Source organism: Apis florea, unplaced genomic scaffold, assembly GCF_048593485.1.
Source record: "Apis florea isolate Af1SG1 unplaced genomic scaffold, ASM4859348v1 contig_2411_pilon, whole genome shotgun sequence".
Classification (NCBI taxonomy): Eukaryota; Metazoa; Arthropoda; class Insecta; order Hymenoptera; family Apidae; genus Apis; species Apis florea.
In genome coordinates, this window is record NW_028256580.1 from 854,620 (window position 1) to 877,375 (window position 22,756).

The window sequence follows — 22,756 nt, forward strand, 5'->3', positions numbered from 1 at the left end:
TGTACATAGTTGCAAACTGTAAATTAAAGATATAGAATACTAATATCAAACAAATTATGGATTGATTACCATATGTCTTCTTTACTTTACAGTGCTTATGACTATTTAATTATAAAGTTAATAATTTAAATAAATCAAAATTGTCAATATTTTTCAAATAAATAATATAGAGTATGTAAGATAATAATATAAAGAGTGCTGAAATCATTCAAGGTTTCAAAGAAACATATAAAATACAATGAATATATAATAATTTTTTATTTGCAAATAAAATTAATTACAGTGTTTCTATAATATTTGCAATATCTTTTATTAATTATTATTGAATGATCACGAAATATTGTGCATAATATAAATGTATAATATGTGTGTGTATATATATATATATATATATATATATATATATATATAATATGTATATATACATACATATATATTACATGCACATGTATGTATACATACATATAATCTTTTTCTTATGCATATTTTCTCTGCATTTCTCTTTTCTTTTTCTTTTTTATATTAATTGAACTAACTATATATATTTCAGCACTCCAATAATAATGAAAAATTAAAAAATTATGTCATTAATGTATAATATAACTTTGTGCATTATTTAAAACTTTTACTCTTTCTTAATGATTACAAAAATATGACATAAATTAACGGTTGTATGTATGAATTATAATTATATGCACCAGTGCATTACAAATTAAACAATTAATAGTTTGATGAAAAAGAGTATAAGTTTACAATTATTAATATAATAATTATTAAACAATATGTAAATTATGTGTTCTTAATGCAATTGTTTTATTTTTAGTGTCAATTCACTGTAAAGTGTCAGAAAACTTTCTTCTGTATGTGTATATATATATATATGATGCATTTGTATAATATATTTGTATATATGTATGTATGTATACAAATACACTTCTCTTACTCAGGTTTTTTCAATTAGAAGTCGAACGTTCCATTATAAAAGCTTCTTTTACATTTGTTAGAGCAAAATACAGCAATTTCTTTTCTTCTTACGTTCACTTCCATCTCCTTGATTTTCTTGCGCTTTACGTGCAGCTATTGCACGCATTAAATCAAAAAATACCTGTAATGGAAGACAAAAAAACTGTTAATTTTCATTTCATATTTCTATTTATTTAGTATTAAAAATCGAAATTATAATAACTTTGCTATATATTATCAATACTAAAACAAAAATAGAATTTATTTTCTATTCATATATCTTATTTAAGTTCTATTAATGTAATATAAAATGTATTATATATTACATATATAATGTAATATAAAATATATTGTATGAGCAAAAATATAATATGATAATATTTTTTATATATTGTAATATACATCCAAAATAACCATGCGTCATAATAAGCTATATTTCATATGAAAATGAGTTCATTCCCATTCTTTTCATTTTAATAAATTTTTAATTAACAGAAAAAGTCAGTTTGTGCCTTTATAATTTAATAAAAAGTGATACTGAATTGAATTTATACATGCATATGCAATATTTCAAGCATAAGCTAGAATAGAAACAACATAAAAAGCGAATTGTATGTAAGAAATTTTTTTTTTGTACGTGCCTGTGAGAGACACTCTTGCAGAAAGTTGATACTTCTGATATAATTGTTACCTGATGATAATTGCACACATATATATATTTATTTAAATTTCAGAAAAAAGTGAAAAGAATACTGCAATAATAAAATTTCTAAATCATTCTCCAGTTTTCCATTTATAAAAGATTAAAAACAGTGCGAAAAAAGCAGCAAACCTATAGAATTTTGCACTTCTTTTTCTTCCTTGTGGCACGGTCCTTTCCACGACCGTTGCTTGCTGATTTATCTTCAATCTTGCGCGATCTTATTTCACGCATCAAGTCGAAAAATACCTGCAAATGTGCAATTGATGCCATCTCAAAGCTTCAAGGCTTGAAAAATGTGCTTTACAAATATAAATAAATGCAATTTATCTTTATATATTAATTTTATATTTGTATCAATATTTTTCATTACAAAAGAAATGTGTGCAAAAGCTACAAGATGTATATATATATAGCAAAGAAAACATACAATGATAAATTAAGCTAATTAAATAAGTCTCATGCAATTCTTGTATGCTAAAAACTATTGTAAATTTAAGAGATAATATAAAGATATCTTAATGATGCATGTGCATTTTTTACATACAATTTTTTTACATAAATAATCAATCAATCATTTGTAACAAATTATATTATTTAATATTATTAAAAAAATTATTAATAATATTAATTTTCTATATAAAAGACATTTATTTTCTTATTATTACCTACATATATATATATATAAAAAAAAAAAAATAAAATTTAATTATTAAATTACCTTATCAACATTTTCTTTTGTCTTTGCACTTGTTTCTACATATGGTACACCCCATTGTTCTGCTCTGGCTTGAGCTTCATTTAAACCAACTTTTCTTTTTTCTTGTAAATCACTTTTATTTCCCACTAGTAAAAATGGAATGTTTTCATCATTTTTTACTCTAAGGATCTGTTCCCTAAATATATAAAATTACATAATTTTGTTTTGAAAATTACATGCATATTTATAATTTAAATAATTTATTATTCACCTAAATTCTTGCGTAGCTTGAAAACTATCATCCTCTGTTATAGAAAATACACAAAGAAATCCTTCTCCACTTCGAAAATAATTATCTCGAATTGCTGCATAATCTTCTTGTCCTGCAGTATCTAATATATCTATTTGTACTTCTTCCGCATCTAACACAACTTTCTTTCTATAAGAATCTGCTTTTGTAGGTTCATAATCTTCCACAAACTAATTTATATGTAAAAAGAAATCAATAAATTAATAATATAATTTATTATCTATAAGTTTTTTTATAAGATCAATATACCTCATCATACATAAATTGTAATGTGAGAGCAGATTTTCCAACACCTCCACTTCCAACCATTATAACCTTATGCATTGCTTGAGTAGTACCTGGTTTTTTGGACATTTTGGTATATTTTTCTGAAATCAATGAATAAATTTTGATATTATAATACAAAAAAATTCATATATATTGTACAAATATCATATATCATATATTTATGATGTTAAAAAGTTTTTCTATATATAAGCATTATTAAAAAATAATATATTAAACAAAAAGAGAAATGAAATTGCTATTGTCAATATAAGAAATCTAAAAACAGGATAATCAAAAATATAGATTTATCTATTTTGTTTATATTGTGCTTGTTTATATATGGTACAAATTAATTTTATCTATTGATTTGTATCATATTTATAGCATCAAAGAAATATAATACTTTTTATCACAATGAACTTTCATATAAATAATGTATTTGTAATAAATTGTTATTTTCTTCTAAATTACGTATTATATATAAAGATAAAAAATTGATCAATCAATAATGACAAATTAATCATTTTTCTTTAAAACTTAATTAAAAATATTATATATAAATAAATTAATACAACATATAAATTATAAAATTTAATTATGATTTTATAATTATTAAAATATAAGTAGAATTCAACTAAAAATATTTTGATATACAGTGACATTTAATTTTTTCATTATGTTTATATTCTGATTTCAAATACGAATATGAAATGTAATAAAAATATAGAAAAATATATAAATTTCTGCAAATTGTGATATTATTTGTTATATTTAATTAGTAGAGAAAAGCTAAAATGATAAGAAAACACATAAATGTATCAGAATAAAGAATAGTGAAAAAGGCGGTGCCACACGCCCAATTTTAGGAATGCTCATTTCGATTCTAAATCCCTGAAGTTTCATTCGTCACATGTCAATGTAAAGTTTAAAATATTTCTTACCTTAATCGATGACAAACTTGAATTGTTTAAATATTTTCTTAAAAGATGTTTATCAAGCAATTTTTGCTATTTTTTTCTAAGACCACAGTCGTTGTGCTTTACTGGACTGCAATTGATAATACCGATAATTGACCAGAGTACCGGGCACTCTACCGGCACCTTACCAAACTGTAATATTGGCGCCTAAAGTAAGTAGTTAATCTTTTTTGTTTTCTGTTATCAAATTTTATAATTTAAAAAGAATTATTAAATATGTGTATATATCTTATTATCTTTATTTTTTTTTAAATTAATATTATCAAACTATTAATAAGCATATAATTGTGTATTTAATTTTATGCAAATAAAAAATTTTAAAAAAATTTAATGATAAATTATAACTTAAATACGCTAATGTCCCTAGAATAATAATTTAATATTTTAAAAAAAGAATTTTTTAAAATCAATCTTATGTTCCTATAAAAGTTATATTAAATTATGTTATATTATAATAACTTTTCAGAATCATATATTTCTATTTATTATTTTTTTGAATATTTTTTATTGATTACGGAAACAAGTGCTGCATTCATACATTTTTCATTTTTATTGAATATCATATAATATTTATATATTTGATAAAAATTATTAATAATAAATGTAACAAAATATAAAACATTTTTATTTCAGTTATTTTACACTTTTCTGCATTAAACCAGAAAGAATTGGTTAGAAAAGAACAAGTGACGTCAAAAGAAGTCGCGTGATCGTTCTCGAGGCTACGGACTGGTCAGAGGTATCTCTTATAACAGTGGTCTTTGTCAAAAATCCAACTCAAACCAACGATATTTTATCATTTTAACGAAACATTTATAATTGATCATATTTTCTTGAAAAAATATACTTTATTTGTAAAACAAAAATTTAATAGTTTTTATGAAAATCAAAAAGCATTTGAAATTTATTTTATAAAAGAAAACGGATCCACTTAATGAGAATTACTGGTAAAACGATTTCCCCGCACTACAATTTGTACGTAATAATAATCGCTATAAGATTTAAGGAATATGCGTTGCGCGGCGCGTACTAATGTTCGGATTTTTCCAATGAACGGTAGGTGCGTGTTTTCTCTCTCTTCTCTCTTTATTTCACTTCAGTATAAAATAACTTACAATTTCCTATTACAGTACTTTTCTTGAATCTTTTTTTTTTCAGCTATTTTACAATAATACAAAATTTAGTATATGATGACATATTATAAATATAAATTATAGAATGAAGCTGCAGTGACAGTGGAATTAACGTAACAAATTTTTATGCGTGTTTAATGAGTGGCATATACCAAATGTACTCTGATTTGATGAAATTGAGATTCAAGTTTTTTTTTTTTTAATAAATAAACATTAGTGAAATAGGTGTATATAAAAGTAGTATATAAAAATATAGTGCTGATTGGAAAAGGAATATCTACATGGTGTCATAGGATGACTGATCCGAAAATCGAAATGCATTACACACCACCAAGTTCGGATACTATTCAAACAAAACCTTTTCCTATTCGTGGTAAGATATTTTAGAAAAAATATAATTTTTCTCAGATTTTAAAATTTTATTTAATTTGAATATTTTGAATTTTTATTTTCTGATTTTTTCTAATATTATAAAATGCTATACAATGTATTCAATTTTATCTAAGAAATAAGTTAAAAGCTAACTTCAGACCATTAAAAAATGAATACATTTATTAAAAACTTGTCATTATTTTATTAATATCTTTTCGATTAAAATCTTACGAAATATTGGCTTTTATATAAAAATATATATTTTTATTTATATAAATTATTCACTATATTTCATTATTATTTTGGAAGAACATAACCTGAAAAGATGTGCTAACCGCATGCATTTACATAAATGTCAGTATTTAGATAATATAAGTATATAAAAAATCGAATTAATTGAAATCTATAGCAAAACGAAATTAAAACCAATATAAAGTAGTATATTTGATATTACAGAAAATGCCTTAAACTTGATTTTCTTAAATGATTAATTCTTATGATTAATTTGTAAAAATAAATTTTCATGTATTAAATAAAAGTGTGGATCATTAATATTTTGTTATGAAAACAAATTATCGATTGGCCAAAATTTTTCAAAAGTTAAAAACTTTTTTTAGCACTTGAAAATTTTTATTGTATGAAATATACTTTAGTAAATTTTCAAGATTTGAATATTTTTTATATAAAATACATTTTTAAAAATACTCATAGTACAAAATAATATCAATAATGAAATATTAATGTTATGTCAAAGGTAATTATAAAAGTTTCACTGATTTTTTAAATAAATAAATTGTAATTTTTTTGACACAAAATGATTTTACTATAAACATTTTTTCTTATAATTGTCTTTCGTCGATTATTAAAAACAACTAAATGATAAAATTAATCTAAAAAGATTGACGAAAAACAAATAGTGATGGCACACGTTTATGTTTATTGAACAGTAATTTCATAAAGAAGATAAAAACATTTTAATTAATATTCTAAGCTGGCAAAAATAAATAAGTTATCATTAATAATGAAAAAAAACTAATTTAAAATTATATAAATTTTTTTAGATTCATTTTAATATCATAAATTTAAAGCATGTTGGAAACAAATGATATAAATGTAACCAATTCGGAGCCTAGTCTTCATGAAATTATATTCAGTTATAAAATATTTTAATAAATGCAGTTAAATATTTGATATGATAATTTTTTTATTTTCAACGAACAGTATTATATCATTATATTATGAAAATAATAAAGATAAATATATCTACGTATTTATTATATTTTATAAGATAAATAAAAAACTTATCTTGTACACATATCAAACAAGATATCAAATTGATATTATCAGAAATCAGTTGTTCTATTTTATTAGATAAACAATATCGTTGATAATCACTCTTAAAAAAAGTTTCCCTCTTGATGATTGAAATAATTTCTAATAATTAGTTAATTACAATAAATGATATAATTATAATTCAATAAAATTAAATCTAATACTTTTTTAAAATGATTAACAATAATAAAATGAAATTTTTTTTTATCTATAATGCTTGATAATTGCAGGCGAACGAGCTAATTTTGTAAATAAACCGCATGTGATTGCTATGGTAGGATTGCCTGCACGTGGCAAGACGTATATTTCAAAAAAATTATGCAGATATCTCAATTGGATCGGTATAAGTACAAAGGTGTTCAATTTAGGGGAATATAGACGACATGCAACTACTGCTTATCAATGCCATGAATTTTTCCGTCCTGATAATATTAAGGCAATGGCAATACGTACTCAGTGTGCAATGGATGCCCTTAAAGATGTTTGCCAATGGTTGGAAAGTGGAGACGGAGAAGTGGCTGTATTTGATGCCACCAATTCCACTATCGAAAGACGACAACTTATTAGAAACATTGTAGTTGAGAAAATGGGATTTAAACTTTTTTTTGTCGAGTCTGTTTGTAACGATCCTGAAATTGTTGAACAAAATATCATGGAAGTAAGAATTCTTTTTCTAAAATCATTTGAATTTAATAATAATTATATTATTAATTTGCATTAATGTACAGATTTAAATATCATGTTATTTTTAAATATTATTTTTATTTTTATTGAATTTTTTTATTTATAGTATTATAGACTAATTTTAATACTGATGAATGTTGATCATAAATGATTAAACTTTTACTTATTTAGGTAAAAGTGAGTAGTCCAGATTATGCAAATATGAATAAAGAAGAAGTATTGGCAGACTTCATGCTGCGAATTGAACATTATCAAGAAAAATATCAACCCCTGGATGAAGCTCAAGAAAGCGACCTTTCTTTTATGAAAATTTACAACACTGGCGAAAAAGTGCTAGTCCATAAACATGAAGGTCATATACAAAGTAGAATAGTTTATTATCTTATGAATATCCATATAGTGCCACGTACAATCTATTTAACTAGGCACGGCGAAAGTGTGATGAACCTTGAAAGTAAAATAGGTGGAGATTCAGAATTAAGCGAAAGAGGTTGGGAATATGCCAAAGCATTGTCTAGTTATATTACTAGCCAAGATATTCAGGTATAGGATAAAAGAGAGAAATCTCTTGTTTAAAAAGAAGAAAACAATATTTTTTATGATTATAGGGACTGCGAGTATGGACTAGTTGGCTGAAGAGAACCATTCAAACAGCAAGCGACGTGAATGCGCCTCAAGAAAGGTGGAAGGCGCTAAACGAGATTGATGCAGTAAGTTATAAAAAATAATCATTTTTGTTTTATTTTTTAATAAATATCTTCTATCTTTATTTATAATAAAATATTTGCACATAAAATTAATAATTAAACTAATAAAATATTTACATAGGGTATTTGCGAAGAAATGACATATGAAGAAATTGCAGAAAAGTATCCAACAGATTTTGCTGCAAGAGATCAAAATAAATTCTCTTATCGTTATCCAAGAGGGGAAAGCTATGAAGATTTGGTTGCACGACTAGAACCGGTAATAATGGAACTAGAACGACAAGGTAATGTTCTAGTTGTTAGCCACCAAGCAGTTTTACGATGTCTACTTGCTTACTTCCTAGACAAAAATGCGGGTAAATATATCTTAAATATATTACTATTCCATAAACAATAGAAAAACAATAGATAAAATGCGTAAACAAGATATATTTATTTATATTTATATTAAATAAATTTATATATATATTTATATTAAATCAAGATGTATTTATATATTTGAATAACAAATATCGAAATTGTTTTGTAATTTTTGACTTTCTATGAATTGAAATAAATTAGAAAAATAAATATGTAAAAATAACTAGATGTTAAGAACAAGACATTCTTATGTAATTTTTGTTTACATAATTTTATTGATATAAATTGCGCAAAATATAAACGTAATTTGTTCTTGTGTTTCGTAATCGCAATCTATTCGAAATTTCAAATCATTATTTAACAATTTAACAGTGATTTTGTTTCTTATTTTATTTTATAATTCAAACATTTTTTTTCATTTTCTAAAGTTTTCTTATTCTAAATAGATTATATTCTTTTTTTTTTCTAGATGAATTACCATATTTACAAGTTCCATTACATACTATTATTAAATTAACGCCTGTTGCTTATGGTTGTAAAATGGAACATATTCGATTACCAATTGATGCAGTGGACACACATCGACCAAAACCAAAGGTAGACACAATTAGAATTGAATATTAACAATTGCTTTCTCATTTGTAAATATATCCTTTTATTAAGCAAAAATAGAAAAAATTGAGACATTTCTTATTTTGCTTGCTGCTCTTAAAATAAAATACCTCAATTCCTTTTTTATGTTTTAATGTTCTCAGAATGCCTGACTATTAGTGGATTGGGACTACTTTCTCTCGTATCTAATCTTAATTTAATATCCTAAAAGTTATTTAATTTAATAAGCTTTATAAATTAAAGATTATATTGCATGCATTTTTTTATTAGATTAACATGGAGATTTATTAGATTAGAATTGAGACGTCGTACCACTTCGTAATTATTACTATTAGAGATGTGCAAATATCTGAATCATGAATATTGGAACATTTCAAATTATCGGAATTGCGATTTCATATGAGTTTATAATTTCAGATACCCACACATTTAATTTATTATATTGTAATAGTAACACATAAAAATAATTTTGTGTAAATGTATATATTGCATTTAATGATAAATATTAATTTATGATGATTAGTCACATATATTATTAATGTCAAGTTTGTTGTTAAAATAGATTATATAGATCTATAATTAAAATATATCGCCATTATAAAACGTACACAAGAATTTATTACAATTTATTTAATAAAGTTATATATTTGCGGTAAATATTTATTTGAATGAACGTTGATCATTATAATTTGTAAATACTGTGAAGATAAAAATAAAATTTTTTTTATATTTATATTATGATTTAAACATGCACATAAAAAACATATATGTGATATATATTTTAGCGGTACGACGTGATTATAAAACTTATTAAATCCTGCTTAATAATTTATATGCGAATTAGATTTTTCTTTTTTCTGTTATATAAACGTAGAAGAATATAGTAGAATATTGTTTACATATGGACCATTGTGCAAATTTTATAACGGTCCTTATGAAACTCTTTTCAGATCCCAGGATATCTTGAAGAACGATTCCGAAGAAAAGAAAAATTGCTTCGCACGTGATAACAACGACATTGTAGCATAACAGAGCTAATTTTAATCGTCGTTACGAGATGCTGAAGATAGCATTCTTTCGGCAGCTGGCTGCCTTTGCACGATGCAACGAGCATCTAATTTAGCTTTCTACACTTTAAAAAGTTTTAGACGAAATATATCTGACAGCAAGCGATGTTATTTCTATACGAGTTAGATGATCAAAGATTTCTTTTTTGTTCAATTTTTTAACAGTATAATGTTACAGTATATTAAATTTTGATTTTTAGATTTTCAAAAATATGTTTGAAAAAATAAATATTTTATTAATTAAAATCATTAAAAGAATCCTGTAAAAATTAAAATGAATATATAACCACTTATATAAATTAGTTTCAATTTAGAATTTTATTATTATTATATACAAAATTTCAAAAAATCTTATTAGAATTATATTTGAAATTATTTGTTTGTAGTGTTTGATTTGCTATATATTTTGTGTTGTTTATTAATTATCAATAGAAAAAGAAAGTTGATTCCCATATTTATAATTTCTAAAAAATATAGTGGTTATACATATAATGATGTTTATTGTATTTTACGAAAATATTTTATCATGTTTCGGCGATTATCGATTTATTGAACTGTATATAGTCAAAAATAGTTGAATCATTAAATATATTATATAGAAACTATTGCATTGAACAAAAATTATATTATATTTCAAAAAAAGTTAATCGCCTTACATGATAATCTAATTGCTGATATGAGGGAATAGATCCCAAAATATTTTTGTCGAAATTATGCAGTGTGAAAGATTGAAAACTTTTTGAAGTATAATTTATTTTAAGAAAAGTGTACATATTTTTTTAATGCCCTTCATGACAAGAAAATACATGTATTATTGAAATCAATAATCTGTTCTTTAATTTTAATATCTAAAATAAATATAAATTTTTGAATATTATTCTTTTTTATGATATATAAACATCTTTAGTATTATTGATGCTACACTAGAGAGCGCTAGTAGTGAATAGATAACCCTGTTAACATTAATGTTATTATTGATATTTTATTTTATTTTTGCTCTATACTTTTAAACTATATAATGAAAAACACAACTAATAAGTTAGTAGTGAATAGATAACCCTGTTAACATTAATGTTATTGTTGATATTTTATTTTATTTTTGCTTTACTTTTAAACTATATAATGAAGAACACAATTAATGACAATGATGGCAACAACTAATGAATTTGGTCCTGATTCTGGTGGTAGAGTTAAGGTAAATTTTTAAAAATAGTTTATGAAAAATTTATCACTTTTTATATTTCTAACCTGTGCACATATAAATAAAATAATAAATAAATTTTAAATATAATAATAATTATTCAATTTTTTATATTGTTATAAAATTAAAAAAGAATAAATAGTTATTCAAATTTTATTGAGTATATTTTTAGGGAGTTACAATAGTAAAACCAATTGTATATGGTAATGTAGCTCGATATTTTGGTAAAAAAAGAGAAGAAGATGGACATACTCATCAATGGACTGTATATGTTAAACCATATCATAATGAAGACATGTCTACATATGTTAAAAAAGTACATTTTAAATTACATGAAAGTTATAACAATCCCAATCGTATTATGACTAAACCGCCTTATGAACTTACTGAAACTGGTTGGGGAGAATTTGAAATAGTTATTAAAATATATTTTCATGATCCTAATGAACGTCCTGTGTGTATATTCTTTATAATTTTAAATATATGAATTATAATATATGAAATATAATATAAGAATTTTCATATCATATAATATAAATTTCAAATTATTTATGCTTTGAATAGGTAACCATATATCACATATTAAAACTGTTCCAAACAACACCTGAGATACAATTGGGAAAAAAAAGTTTAGTGTCTGAATTTTATGAAGAAATAGTTTTTCAAGATCCAACAGCTTTAATGCAACATTTATTGAATTCTAATAGACCTATAACTCTTGGTGCTTGGCGTCATAATACAGATTGTAAGTAATAATTATTTTAGGTAATAACATTTTATATATAAAAATTATTTTTATTTTATTATGTAGTTGAAGCTAAAAAGGAATCTACAATGAAAGCAATAATAGAAGCAAGAAATAAAATAAGATTGGAAGTCATAGATCTTAAGGAAAAATTGACATTAGCAAAGGAAACAATTGCTAAATTCAAGGAAGAAATTGCTAAAATTTCTAAAGCTGGTGGAAGTTTGTCTGTTGCATAATTTAAACATTAAAAAAGTTCTCAAATGTATTATAGCATAAAGAAGATAATAAAAAAAGCACAATAATTTTTATAATCAATTAATATATAATATAGCTTTAATATGAAATGATTATATAAATAGATTAAAAAATATATACATATATATAATAAAAGTAAAAAATATATATAATATATTTTTTAAATATATACATTTTAATTGTACAGTAGTATTTACTAATAAATTTTTTGTAAATATATAGGATTAAAAAACAAAGTATAAATTTAATATCATATATATGTGTCTGTATATAATTATTATTTCATTTAGGAAAGTGCTTACAATTTGCATCTACAATAATTCAATTACTTTCAAAAATTTTTTTTATATTTTCTATTTTACAGTTAAAAAAATTTCTAAATTTTTAAAAAATCACATTTTGAAGTATTCTATAAGTTTGTTGATAACAATTTAAAATTAAAAAATACCAAATACCAATATTAAAAGTTTATATTGTTTTATTAAATTTATAAAGTATATTTTCAAGAACATTTGTTATATATAATTGTTATATTTTATATTTATTAAATAAATATTATATTTAATATTATAAATAAGTATTATAAATAATTTTTAAATGGGTTTTATGAAATTCTAATTACGATATTATATATATTTGTACACATTACACATTTACCGCAAAAATTATTAAATGTTATAACTTATTGAATTTTTAAAATAAATGTATCAATATTATTTTTCACAATTACCTAAATGTAATTTTTATTTGATATTGATATTGTACTCTTACACATTCATATCAAAATTATTATTTAGATTTTAGAATGACTCGTGACTTTTAAATTGACCTTGAAATATTACATGTACTTTGAAATTATCTCATGCAATAGTTTATCTCATAAATGTTTAATTCTACAGTTTTAAGAGTCAGTTCAATGATAAACTTAAAAAGAGCAACAGTATCAATATTTTTTTGAACCATTTAAGTGCTTTCACTTAGATTCATATTTAATAATCGCATATACATTTTATTCTTGATATGTGAAATGACTGCAGCGCCGAACTCAAACACTTCTAAATCGTAAGGTTTTAATACTTGATTACGAGTTTCTAGCAGATCATAGTTTCAGTTCGTGCTAACTCTGATATTATTTTTATATATATATATATATATATATATATATATATATATATATATATATATATACATATATGTACTTATAGTAATAGTTATGCAATAATCTTTGTATCTAAAACCGGCCGGTCAACTATGAGTATATTATTAAATATTTAATCTTAAAAGTTGTGTATGAGTTTCAATATTTAATATAGTAGCTTATTTAATTCTATGTTCTTTAACATTTTAAAATTTATATTTGATCATGATTATTTTATATATATACTATAATTATGAATTCGTTTAACTGGTCAGTGATGACTTAATTATTTGATTGATTTAATCAATTTTTTATTTCGTGTTTTATTGTTTGTTTAGTTCAACAAGTGTAATGTAATTTTTAACTTTAGTAAGACATTTTTAGTGCTAATCAATCTTATTTTATAAAAACTTAAAATATGATTTCTAATTTTGTAACCAAAATTTTTTTATTAGCCATATTAATTATTGCAAAAAAAAACTTGTATTTAAAATTACATGACTTTATTTAATATTATTATAATTTGTATTAAAAAATAAAGAAAATTTTATTTCACTAATAACTAATTTAAATTAACCAATTAATAAATAAAATAAAAAATAAAACTTAAAATTTAGTGAATAATTTCTGATTCAATATATATTTATTAATTTAATATTACTAATCTTCATATCTATATTTTATGTATATTGTAATATAATATAATAAATTATAATAAAATTTATAAATAATTAATATCGCATTTTTTTAATAATTAAATATTTTTTTGAATAAATTCTAAAAGTTGAATAATTTCATATATTTTTAAAATAAAATACCATTATTTTTTCGCGCGCAATTACTTGTATGTTAACGATTTTTTGAAAAAATTTTGTATAAAAAAATATATTTATATTAAAATAATTTTAAGAATTATTAATTTTAGATTTTATTAGTCCAGGTATTGAATTTGTAATTGGAGGATTAGCTGCGGTGGGAGCTGGATTTTTTACGAATCCAATTGATGTAATAAAAGTACGATTACAATTACAAGGAGAGCTTGAAGCACGTCGTACATACAAAAAAATATATAAGAATACTCTACATGCAGGTTATTTAATTGCAAAACATGAAGGTATATGTGCTTTACAAGCCGGCATTATACCGGCTCTATATTTTCAAGTGGTGCTCAATGGAATACGGTTAGGTATATACAATACAGCAAAAAAATATGAGCTAATTACTAACGATTCAGGAAATACTGATATTATAAAAACTGCAATGGTAACTGGTACAGCTGGATGTATTGGAGCTGTTCTTGGCAGTCCATTTTATATGGTAATTTATGGTCTTATTTATTATTTTGTGAATTATTTTAGAATAATATAAATAATTTATATTAAAATTGATATATTAATGTATCAAAATAATTAAAGTTTAGTAAAATTATAAAAGTTTATCTTATTAATTAAAAATGAACAGTTTGATCATTTTTCTATTAGATAAAAACACAATTACAAGCACAATCAGCACAATCTATAGCTGTTGGTTATCAACATAATTATTTGGGCACTTGGTATGCATTCAAATCTCTATGGAAAGAAGGTGGAATAGTTGCTTTGTATCGTGGCTGGTATGCTGGTATACCACGCATTTTTATAGGATCTGCGACACAATTAACCACTTTTGATTTAGCTGCAGATTGGTTGCGCTCATCACAAGTGAATATTTAAATGATTATTATATAAAGTGCAACCTAAATCAAAATATATCTCATATTTTTTTTAAGGTATTTACAAATCAACCAATATTGTTAACTTTTTTTGCTTCTGTAATTGGTGGAAGTTGTGTAGCATTCACTATACAACCATTTGATGTTTTAGCAACAAGATTGTACAATCAACGTAAGTAATTTACTTAATTATATCTTGAGGCTAATTTTTAATTATAAATTTATTATAAGTTTACAATAAAAAATGATATAGGAATAGATGTAGAAGGAAAAGGTACATTATATAATGGACTTTTGGATGCATTTGTTAAAATAGTACGAACAGAAGGACTGATTGGCTTATATAAAGGAATTTTTCCTACATGGATGAGAATAGCACCACATACTGTATTATGTTTAGTATTTTATGAAAAATTAGATCAATTATATTATAATATACTTCAAAATTAGCATATAATTTAAATTTTTATGTAGGAAGAAAAAATTTTATAATTTTTAAACTGTTGTATAAAGTATAATATAATATGAAAAAATAAATTAATTTTTTACACAGGCAGTGATGAATTTCACATTTTAGTGATACTTATGTATACTTAAAAACATTGGCTTATTTGTTTGGATATTTTATAACAATATCCTGTCAATTAAACAAATGTATATTCTCTTAGTAATTAATTTTTTCATTAAGCAAAAAATATTTTGATAGTATTATCAAAATATTATTTTTATAATTATTTAAACCTGATAAAAAAATACAATAAAATCAACATTGTATATTATGTATATTAATAAATCGATTATTTCGTAATTTATAGATAATAATGGATAAGACTATAGTAAATTTCCTACTTAAATTGTAAAAATATTTATATAGTTAAATAACTTACTTATTTATATAAAACTTATAACAAAAAATTGTAGATTTATCTATTTATTAAAAAAGATGTTGAAATAAAAAATTTAAATATTGATTTTTTTTTTTAAATTTAAGTGCCACGTATAAAATTTGGTCTGGAATTAAATCCTTGACTCATTGATGCTGCCACATCTATTGTATTCCTTCCTCTAGTCTCAGGTAAGTATATTCTAAATACATTAATATTGTATTATTAAATAATATATTATAGATGATTATATATATATATATATATATATATATATATATATATAGATGATTATAAATTATTTTACTATATACCTGATAATGTATCCTAAGAATAAAAGAAATCCGGCAAAGATTAAAAAAGTATATGCTCCTATAATATTTTCTATTGTTGGAAACATCATGCCTACTAAAAAATTTCCACCCCAATTGAAAACGCTACCAAGCGCCATAGCTACTGGTCTGGGACCAACATCAAATAATTCAGATCCAATGAAATATGGTATTGGACCAAGACCAATTCCATAAAATATTACATAAGCCACGACGGCTATGATACATATTAATGGCATATAAGTTGATACATGCTATATAAAAATATAAAATTATTTACTAAATATTCAATTGTTTCTATAAACTATTTTTATCCAAGATAATTTTACTCACAATTAATAATGTAGAAATACATAAAAGTATCAAACATCCGAAGCACAAATAAATACTGCTTAGTAAAACACCTCTCCTATTTAAAGATGACATAACTGGTACTGAAGCAAGAGCCATAGCAATATTAGCTATACCAGTTCCAAGAGTAGCATATTGTGCTCCGGTGATGCCAAGTCCAGCATCGTGAAATATTGAGTTAGAATAATAAAATACAACGTTTATACCACTCATTTGTTGACCAAACTGTATTATACAAACCAAAAATATAGGAAGTTTTAAATTTGGATCTTTCAAAATACGTTTGATTGTCCAAGGTTCAGCTGTTGTTTTTGTTTCTATTTCTTGTTGTAAATCAGATATTTCTATTTGTAACAGCATTGTATCCATTTTGCGTATTCTACTAAGTTCTGAAATATCAAAACAATTTTATGATACTTGTAAATATATACATAGAAGTTAAATTTATTAACTTTATCATTAAGTAATCTTTTAATTCCTTTAAAACAATCAAAAAAATTTATTCTAAATTTTGAGAATAGAATAAAATATTTTTCAAAAAGTGGAGTTCATTTCTCATTAATTTAGCTTCTGAGTTGTTTGTACATAAATTATTATTATTGTATTACTATTATTTCCAGTAGTTACAAACCATCTAAAGCTTTTTGCTTTTGTTCCCTAATTATATATAAATATTTAGGACTTTCAGGTAGAATAATGCTTGTAAGAACAAGGGCATATATACATAATGGAACAAATGCACCTAGCATATAATGCCAAGAGTTTTCAGTTCCTAAAACTGTATTAAGTCCTGCAATTTGACCTAAAAATACTCCACAAGAGATTCCTAATTGACATATAACTCCAACTGCACCTCTTAGTCTAAGTGGTGCAATTTCTGTCATATACATTGGAACTAAACATGTTGCGAAACCTCCGGAAAGACCTAGAGACATATATAATCTTTTAATAATAAATTTTATAAAAATCAGTCCAAATTTCTTAAAACAAAACTTACCTACAATTAATCGGCCTGCTAAAAGAAGTTCAATTGAATTTAATTTCTGTATTAAAAAAAACATTGTAGCTCCTATAATGCCAAATATATGGCCAATACATAATGCTCCTTTCCTTCCATATTTATTTGCTACCCAGCTAGATAAAAATGAACCAGTTGCTCCTCCAATAAGAAAAATTGACACAACAGCAGACCAAATTATTTTTAAACCATTTTCAGATACATTTATACTATATCTCTCTTTAATACTTTCATTACAAAATCTTTCCACTAGCTATAATTAATATAAATAAAATAAAAGTGTTAAAAGTATTTTTAATGAATATTTATAAAGTATAAATGCAGATACTAACATAGGCTGCATTATTTAGTACTCCTATATTAAATCCTGTTGGCACAGCTGATCCTAAACAACAGGTAACACCTGCTAAAGCTAATGTAATGGTCCATCCTCCTGGTACCTAAAAAAATATAAAAAAAAATTTATTTTTATTCTAAGATTTGATTATAAAATAAATATATTCAAATAATTATTACATATTCATAAATATTTAATTTGCAATATGAAGCTCATTTTTTATTTTTTATTTATTGCAAAATAAGATTAAACAATTCCTGCGTGCTCAATTTATGAAAATAAAAGATTAAAACATATAAAATAATTTGATTATTTTAAAATTATATTAAGAAAAATGAAAAGAGGTGGATTGGTGACAATTTAATATCCACTAGTAATTTTAGTTTTACCTATAACTGTACCATGTTAAATTATTTTAATTTATAAAATAAAATGCAAGAATTAATGAAAATTAAATGAAGTTATAAAAAAATGTTACATAACATACATAAAGCATATGTGATTATTCATGAAAATAAAAATATATGATGTGCTAAAAACATATATTAAAATATTTTAATATATAATATAGGATATATGATGGTACAGTACAATAAATCATATAATATAATTTATATAATTATTATTGCAAATAATATGATAAAGTATATTGGTAAGTTTGGTATTTTTCTAGGTGAGTTTTTCACCTATCCCTCTCTTAAAAAAAAAAAAACACAAAAAAAAGTTATTATGTGTGTAAAACCAGAAAACCATACCACTGAAACAATTAAGCATCATAAGCAATAATGTGTGGCATCTTGGGAGACCAATCAGTGATATAATGGAAAAGCCTGGATGGAATGATGGAATAAAACTCAATAAAGCCACACATCACTGGCAAACCTGGAAACTATTTAGATAATCAAACATGCATTACTAGAACTTTTTACAAAATAGAGATAAATCCTCAATTTGTTAGTTACTCAAATATATATGCAAAAGTATTGCTTATAAATGATTTTTTGAAAACATATATAATTAAATATCAAGTGTGGATTTAAATTATTAAAATCCATATTATTTAAACTGTCAAAGTTTCATGTAACAATGTTATTATTGCTTATGAATTTTATTATATAATATATTTTTAAGAAATTTTCCTTATCTCATTAGTTTTTATATAATAATTGTTATTGGATTAACTATTGAACTTGAACACCAGTGGAATGCTTATCAAATTTCTTCACATGAAACACTAATATCAAGAGAAAAAAGAATAAATTAAAGTGAGATATATAATAGTGGAAAATAACTTGATCTCTAATTGAAAGTAAATTTCATTTATTTCATTTAATTTCATTATGATAAAACTTTTACCGATAAAACAATGATAAATAATAGAATTATAAATTAATTCCAATATATATAATTAATACATATAAGATAATTATATACATATTTTTATTTTCTACATGAAATTTTTGTTTGAATTTTAATTTTAAATTAAATTAAAAAATATAATAATTAAAAGATGTTGCAAAGATAAAATATGACAATATCATATTATATATAAAAAACAAATATTTTAAGTATATTATAAAATGCTTGATACATTTAAAAACTTTTACATGATAACTTATGACAATTTTTTTTTAACAAAAAATCAATAATTTAATTATTAAAATGAAAAATCAAAACCTATAAATTATATTCTGTAATAAAATTTTATTATTTTTAAGTTATTTATGAATTATTGCATTATTTTTATATAAAATATAAAATATTTAATGTTAAAGAACTGTTAAATGAAGATTATGATTTTAAAATTCCAAAATAAAATTCACCAATGTTTCCTATTGGCATAAAATTGTCAAGCAATTTTTTCTTTTAAACTTTATTGAATAAATTATACTTACTAATCTTTCATCGCGATTATCTGGATTAGATTGATGTGATTGTTCAACATCCGTGAGTACAGCGGCATGACTATCTACAATTATAATTAATAATTATACTTAAAAAGTTATTATTTTGAATCTTATATTTTAAAAAGTTATTTTTATATTGTGAACATACTATATCAATTTACAAAGAAGATACATATATTCAATCTTTTCTAGTAAAATTAGCAATGTAAATATAGGTCATATCTTATACAAAAAATATTACATTAAAAGCAAATTCACAAGAAAATATTTTATAAAGAAAGCAGATAAGAAAATTATTTATTTGAAACAATTATTAAAAATGTTTTGAAAAATATTACCTAATGCCATGCTTTGTATAGCACGTGTCACTGACACGTCAGAACGGTAAATAACACTAAGAATGGATTGCTATTGGCAACATGAAACGTTGTCTACATATAGTTTTTTTTATGTTATTGCATGACTGAAAAAAATTTATTATTCTTTTAATATAATTATAGAGAATATTTAGATTTTTCAGAACTAATATAACAATCGAATATCGTTTAAAAAAAATATATGTTCGAAATAAATATACTTAATAAATAAATGTGGGGTAATTAATAAATAAAATTAATTAATTTTTTTACTTTCTTTAACATAATATATACATTTGTGAAGTGCGTAATTTGCAAGATTATGAATGCAAATTAAATCATTGATTTGAAATTATTATAAATAAATATTATAAACAATTAATATGATAAAAGATTCTCGTTATACGTTCAAGATAATCAGTATAATATAATTCGATTTCGACATTTTTCGTAGAAGCTAATCAGTTCACATGTATGTATATTATTATAATTATTTTAAAATATTTTTTAGTTAATAAACTTTAGTTAATAAAATTATAATGATTTAAATTCATTAATAATGAAAGAAAATCGAATTTGTTTTTTAATTATTTTGATTGCTAATTTTATCAATAAAGAATAGTATAAGTTATAAAATTTAGAATCATTTTTGGATGAATGCGTTGAATATTTTTTTAATGCTTTTTGCATTTTTCGATATATGTTTTTTTCATTTAAAAAAAATTTGAACTAAAAAAAAATATAATAAAATCTAAAAAAAATTGTGTTTCATATTTTTAGTTATATACATATATACTCAATTAAATAAGAAGTGATATTTTTCTAAAAGGGGAAACTTCCTGTGTGTAAAATATTACTTATCTCATTATATCATAGGAAGCAGAATGATAAATGTAAATATTGAATTGTATGTTTGTTGACAATAATCAAGCATGTGCATATATTATCTCGAATGAAAAATTTCAATGCCAATAGATATATGTATTATAACTTTAAGTACTATATATATATTCTATATATAAATATATCTATTTAGTATGATTCATGTTTTTCAAATATTAATGATTTTAAATAATAATTTATTTTAATAATCTAGAATATTTTATTATCTTATCGAATTACAATATTTAAATAACTTATTAATTTTGATAAAATGACAAGAATAAATTATTTATTATATATAAAATATACTAACTATACGATATACTATACGAAATAAACACATTATTAATATTTTCATAGTCACTTGAATATTAATTATTTAAGTTATTAATTTCGAGTAATAAAATTATATATAATATTATATATAATTTGAAGGTGTAAATCATAAAAATAAATAACTTAAAATCAGAATATGATTTCAATAAATATTTTATAATATTTTATAATATAATTTTAATATTTATATTATATTATACATATATTTATTATATATATAACATATATATATTTATATTATATATATAATATAAATCCTTAATGATTAATCAATATAAATAATATATCAGTTTTTACATACCTTTATAGTCAAGTATATCGCTGACGTAAACTTCCGAATTACAAGTCATATATGCTGACCTATATAAAGAGAAAAAATATTTAAAATAACATATAACAGAACTTACTTGCAATAATAATAATTTAAATGACAACAATGAATAATAGACCAATAAACGAATTTGTAATCGAATATCATTATTACATTGATTACTTTCTATATTTGCTTACTAGTTTAAGTGTATTTAATTTCTTGATGTTTTCTGTTGAACTTTTTATAACGTGGCTGTCGTATTGATAATTCCAATCAATTATCGAATTTTATCGTTCGATTTTGTAGATCTCGATCTGAATTAAATTTTGATAATCGATGATTGTAAATTTAATATGTTTAAATTCAATATTAAAATTTTTGGTTTAATTACGTTAAAAAGTAATTACGTTTCATAATTTGTATATAAATATTTTTGTTTCTTTTTTAATATCATGCCATTTTTCTTATAAATTCATATTCTTATAATTTCATGTTACTTAGTAATAATATTATGAAATTTTTTAAATTTCCTAATAAAATATATAATTTTGTAAAATACACGATGTAGTTCAAACAAAGATTAAATAACTTACTGATTTTTTTTTTTTTTACAATAATTTCTTATAATTATAAATCCAAGTTCAATATGCACAACTATGTGGTCACACTGCTCACAGAGGACTAATTCAAATATCATAAATGATTTGAGAAATCGAAATCCCCACCTTTTTTTTTACCCTCTCCTAACGTACTATCTAACATTACGCATTTCTTATTTACTCATATAATTCCAACCTTGAGTA

General features: G+C 22.4%; 5 protein-coding genes across 24 annotated transcripts; 3 read left to right on the forward strand and 2 right to left on the reverse strand.

The window, feature by feature from the left end:
* Positions 1-234: 234 nt before the first annotated feature.
* Rala (Ras-like protein A) lies at positions 235-4,069 on the reverse strand. Of its 3 annotated transcripts, XR_015291360.1 has the most exons (7): positions 3,882-4,069; positions 2,923-3,041; positions 2,635-2,843; positions 2,385-2,559; positions 1,796-1,912; positions 1,605-1,715; positions 235-1,105 (listed from the first exon to the last, which is right to left on the reverse strand). XR_015291360.1 is itself a non-coding variant. In XM_086905450.1 (6 exons), exons 2-5 carry the CDS (start codon positions 3,025-3,027, stop codon positions 1,796-1,798), a joined length of 606 nt encoding a protein of 201 aa, XP_086761576.1. In that variant the 5' UTR covers positions 3,028-3,041; positions 3,882-4,069; the 3' UTR covers positions 235-1,105. The 3 variants fall into 3 exon arrangements, 2 of the variants coding, with proteins under 2 accessions (XP_086761576.1, XP_031771071.2); XM_086905450.1 differs by lacking the exon at positions 1,605-1,715; XM_031915211.2 differs by lacking the exons at positions 1,605-1,715; positions 1,796-1,912.
* Positions 4,070-4,601: 532 nt separating this feature from the next.
* On the forward strand, positions 4,602-11,008 carry Pfrx (6-phosphofructo-2-kinase/fructose-2,6-biphosphatase). Of its 7 annotated transcripts, none has more exons than XM_086905443.1 (9): positions 4,602-4,973; positions 5,076-5,423; positions 6,985-7,412; positions 7,610-7,981; positions 8,047-8,148; positions 8,267-8,501; positions 8,975-9,102; positions 9,261-9,298; positions 10,068-11,008. In XM_086905443.1, exons 2-8 carry the CDS (start codon positions 5,345-5,347, stop codon positions 9,267-9,269), a joined length of 1,353 nt encoding a protein of 450 aa, XP_086761569.1. In that variant the 5' UTR covers positions 4,602-4,973; positions 5,076-5,344; the 3' UTR covers positions 9,270-9,298; positions 10,068-11,008. The 7 variants fall into 7 exon arrangements, with proteins under 7 accessions (XP_086761569.1, XP_012339599.1, XP_086761571.1 ...); XM_086905442.1 differs by having other exon boundaries at positions 4,612-4,977; XM_086905446.1 differs by having other exon boundaries at positions 4,612-4,977; positions 7,123-7,412.
* On the forward strand, positions 10,927-12,643 carry Gas41 (YEATS domain-containing protein 4 Gas41). Of its 2 annotated transcripts, none has more exons than XM_003691893.4 (4): positions 10,927-11,379; positions 11,558-11,839; positions 11,950-12,130; positions 12,197-12,643. In XM_003691893.4, exons 1-4 carry the CDS (start codon positions 11,323-11,325, stop codon positions 12,367-12,369), a joined length of 693 nt encoding a protein of 230 aa, XP_003691941.1. In that variant the 5' UTR covers positions 10,927-11,322; the 3' UTR covers positions 12,370-12,643. The 2 variants fall into 2 exon arrangements, with proteins under 2 accessions (XP_003691941.1, XP_086761575.1); XM_086905449.1 differs by having other exon boundaries at positions 11,558-11,701.
* A 125-nt stretch (positions 12,644-12,768) lies between these two features.
* On the forward strand, positions 12,769-16,202 carry LOC100863948 (solute carrier family 25 member 35). 2 transcript variants are annotated; one of them, XM_086905448.1, is made up of 5 exons: positions 12,769-13,450; positions 14,462-14,843; positions 15,008-15,226; positions 15,295-15,409; positions 15,491-16,202. In XM_086905448.1, exons 1-5 carry the CDS (start codon positions 13,416-13,418, stop codon positions 15,685-15,687), a joined length of 948 nt encoding a protein of 315 aa, XP_086761574.1. In that variant the 5' UTR covers positions 12,769-13,415; the 3' UTR covers positions 15,688-16,202. The 2 variants fall into 2 exon arrangements, with proteins under 2 accessions (XP_086761574.1, XP_031774781.1); XM_031918921.2 differs by lacking the exon at positions 12,769-13,450 and adding an exon at positions 13,580-13,796.
* LOC100862931 (solute carrier family 2, facilitated glucose transporter member 1) lies at positions 15,730-22,645 on the reverse strand. Of its 10 annotated transcripts, XR_015291358.1 has the most exons (12): positions 22,547-22,636; positions 22,151-22,483; positions 21,942-22,000; positions 20,405-20,529; positions 20,055-20,128; positions 18,155-18,262; positions 17,802-18,075; positions 17,436-17,729; positions 16,787-17,193; positions 16,436-16,707; positions 16,125-16,323; positions 15,730-15,978 (listed from the first exon to the last, which is right to left on the reverse strand). XR_015291358.1 is itself a non-coding variant. In XM_086905438.1 (11 exons), exons 4-11 carry the CDS (start codon positions 21,988-21,990, stop codon positions 16,224-16,226), a joined length of 1,578 nt encoding a protein of 525 aa, XP_086761564.1. In that variant the 5' UTR covers positions 21,991-22,000; positions 22,151-22,267; positions 22,361-22,483; positions 22,547-22,636; the 3' UTR covers positions 15,730-16,223. The 10 variants fall into 10 exon arrangements, 5 of the variants coding, with proteins under 5 accessions (XP_086761564.1, XP_086761567.1, XP_086761563.1 ...); XR_015291359.1 differs by lacking the exon at positions 22,151-22,483 and having other exon boundaries at positions 22,547-22,645; XR_015291357.1 differs by lacking the exon at positions 20,405-20,529 and having other exon boundaries at positions 22,151-22,267.
* Between the last annotated feature and the right edge of the window lie 111 nt (positions 22,646-22,756).

What these genes read in the sequence shown, in the direction of transcription:
- Rala (XM_086905450.1), bottom strand. Translation starts at nt 3,027, where the DNA reads ATGTCCAAAAAACCAGGTACTACTCAAGCAATGCATAAGGTTATAATG. An exon ending in TACAATTTATGTATGATGAG is followed by an intron (nt 2,844 to 2,922) that starts GTATATTGATCT and finishes CATATAAATTAG; the next exon opens with TTTGTGGAAGATTATGAACC. An exon ending in CAAAAGAAAATGTTGATAAG is followed by an intron (nt 1,913 to 2,384) that starts GTAATTTAATAA and finishes GCACATTTGCAG; the next exon opens with GTATTTTTCGACTTGATGCG.
- Pfrx (XM_012484145.3), top strand. Translation starts at nt 5,345, where the DNA reads ATGACTGATCCGAAAATCGAAATGCATTACACACCACCAAGTTCGGAT. An exon ending in TTGAACAAAATATCATGGAA is followed by an intron (nt 7,413 to 7,609) that starts GTAAGAATTCTT and finishes TTACTTATTTAG; the next exon opens with GTAAAAGTGAGTAGTCCAGA. An exon ending in CGCTAAACGAGATTGATGCA is followed by an intron (nt 8,149 to 8,266) that starts GTAAGTTATAAA and finishes ATATTTACATAG; the next exon opens with GGTATTTGCGAAGAAATGAC.
- Gas41 (XM_003691893.4), top strand. Translation starts at nt 11,323, where the DNA reads ATGACAATGATGGCAACAACTAATGAATTTGGTCCTGATTCTGGTGGT. An exon ending in ATTCTGGTGGTAGAGTTAAG is followed by an intron (nt 11,380 to 11,557) that starts GTAAATTTTTAA and finishes GTATATTTTTAG; the next exon opens with GGAGTTACAATAGTAAAACC. An exon ending in TTGGCGTCATAATACAGATT is followed by an intron (nt 12,131 to 12,196) that starts GTAAGTAATAAT and finishes TTTATTATGTAG; the next exon opens with TTGAAGCTAAAAAGGAATCT.
- LOC100863948 (XM_086905448.1), top strand. Translation starts at nt 13,416, where the DNA reads ATGACTGCAGCGCCGAACTCAAACACTTCTAAATC. An exon ending in AACTCAAACACTTCTAAATC is followed by an intron (nt 13,451 to 14,461) that starts GTAAGGTTTTAA and finishes AGATTTTATTAG; the next exon opens with TCCAGGTATTGAATTTGTAA. An exon ending in ATTGGTTGCGCTCATCACAA is followed by an intron (nt 15,227 to 15,294) that starts GTGAATATTTAA and finishes ATTTTTTTTAAG; the next exon opens with GTATTTACAAATCAACCAAT.
- LOC100862931 (XM_086905436.1), bottom strand. Translation starts at nt 21,990, where the DNA reads ATGACTTGTAATTCGGAAGTTTACGTCAGCGATATACTTGACTATAAA. An exon ending in AGCAGGCCGATTAATTGTAG is followed by an intron (nt 17,730 to 17,801) that starts GTAAGTTTTGTT and finishes ATATGTCTCTAG; the next exon opens with GTCTTTCCGGAGGTTTCGCA. An exon ending in GTATTTCTACATTATTAATT is followed by an intron (nt 16,708 to 16,786) that starts GTGAGTAAAATT and finishes ATTTTTATATAG; the next exon opens with CATGTATCAACTTATATGCC.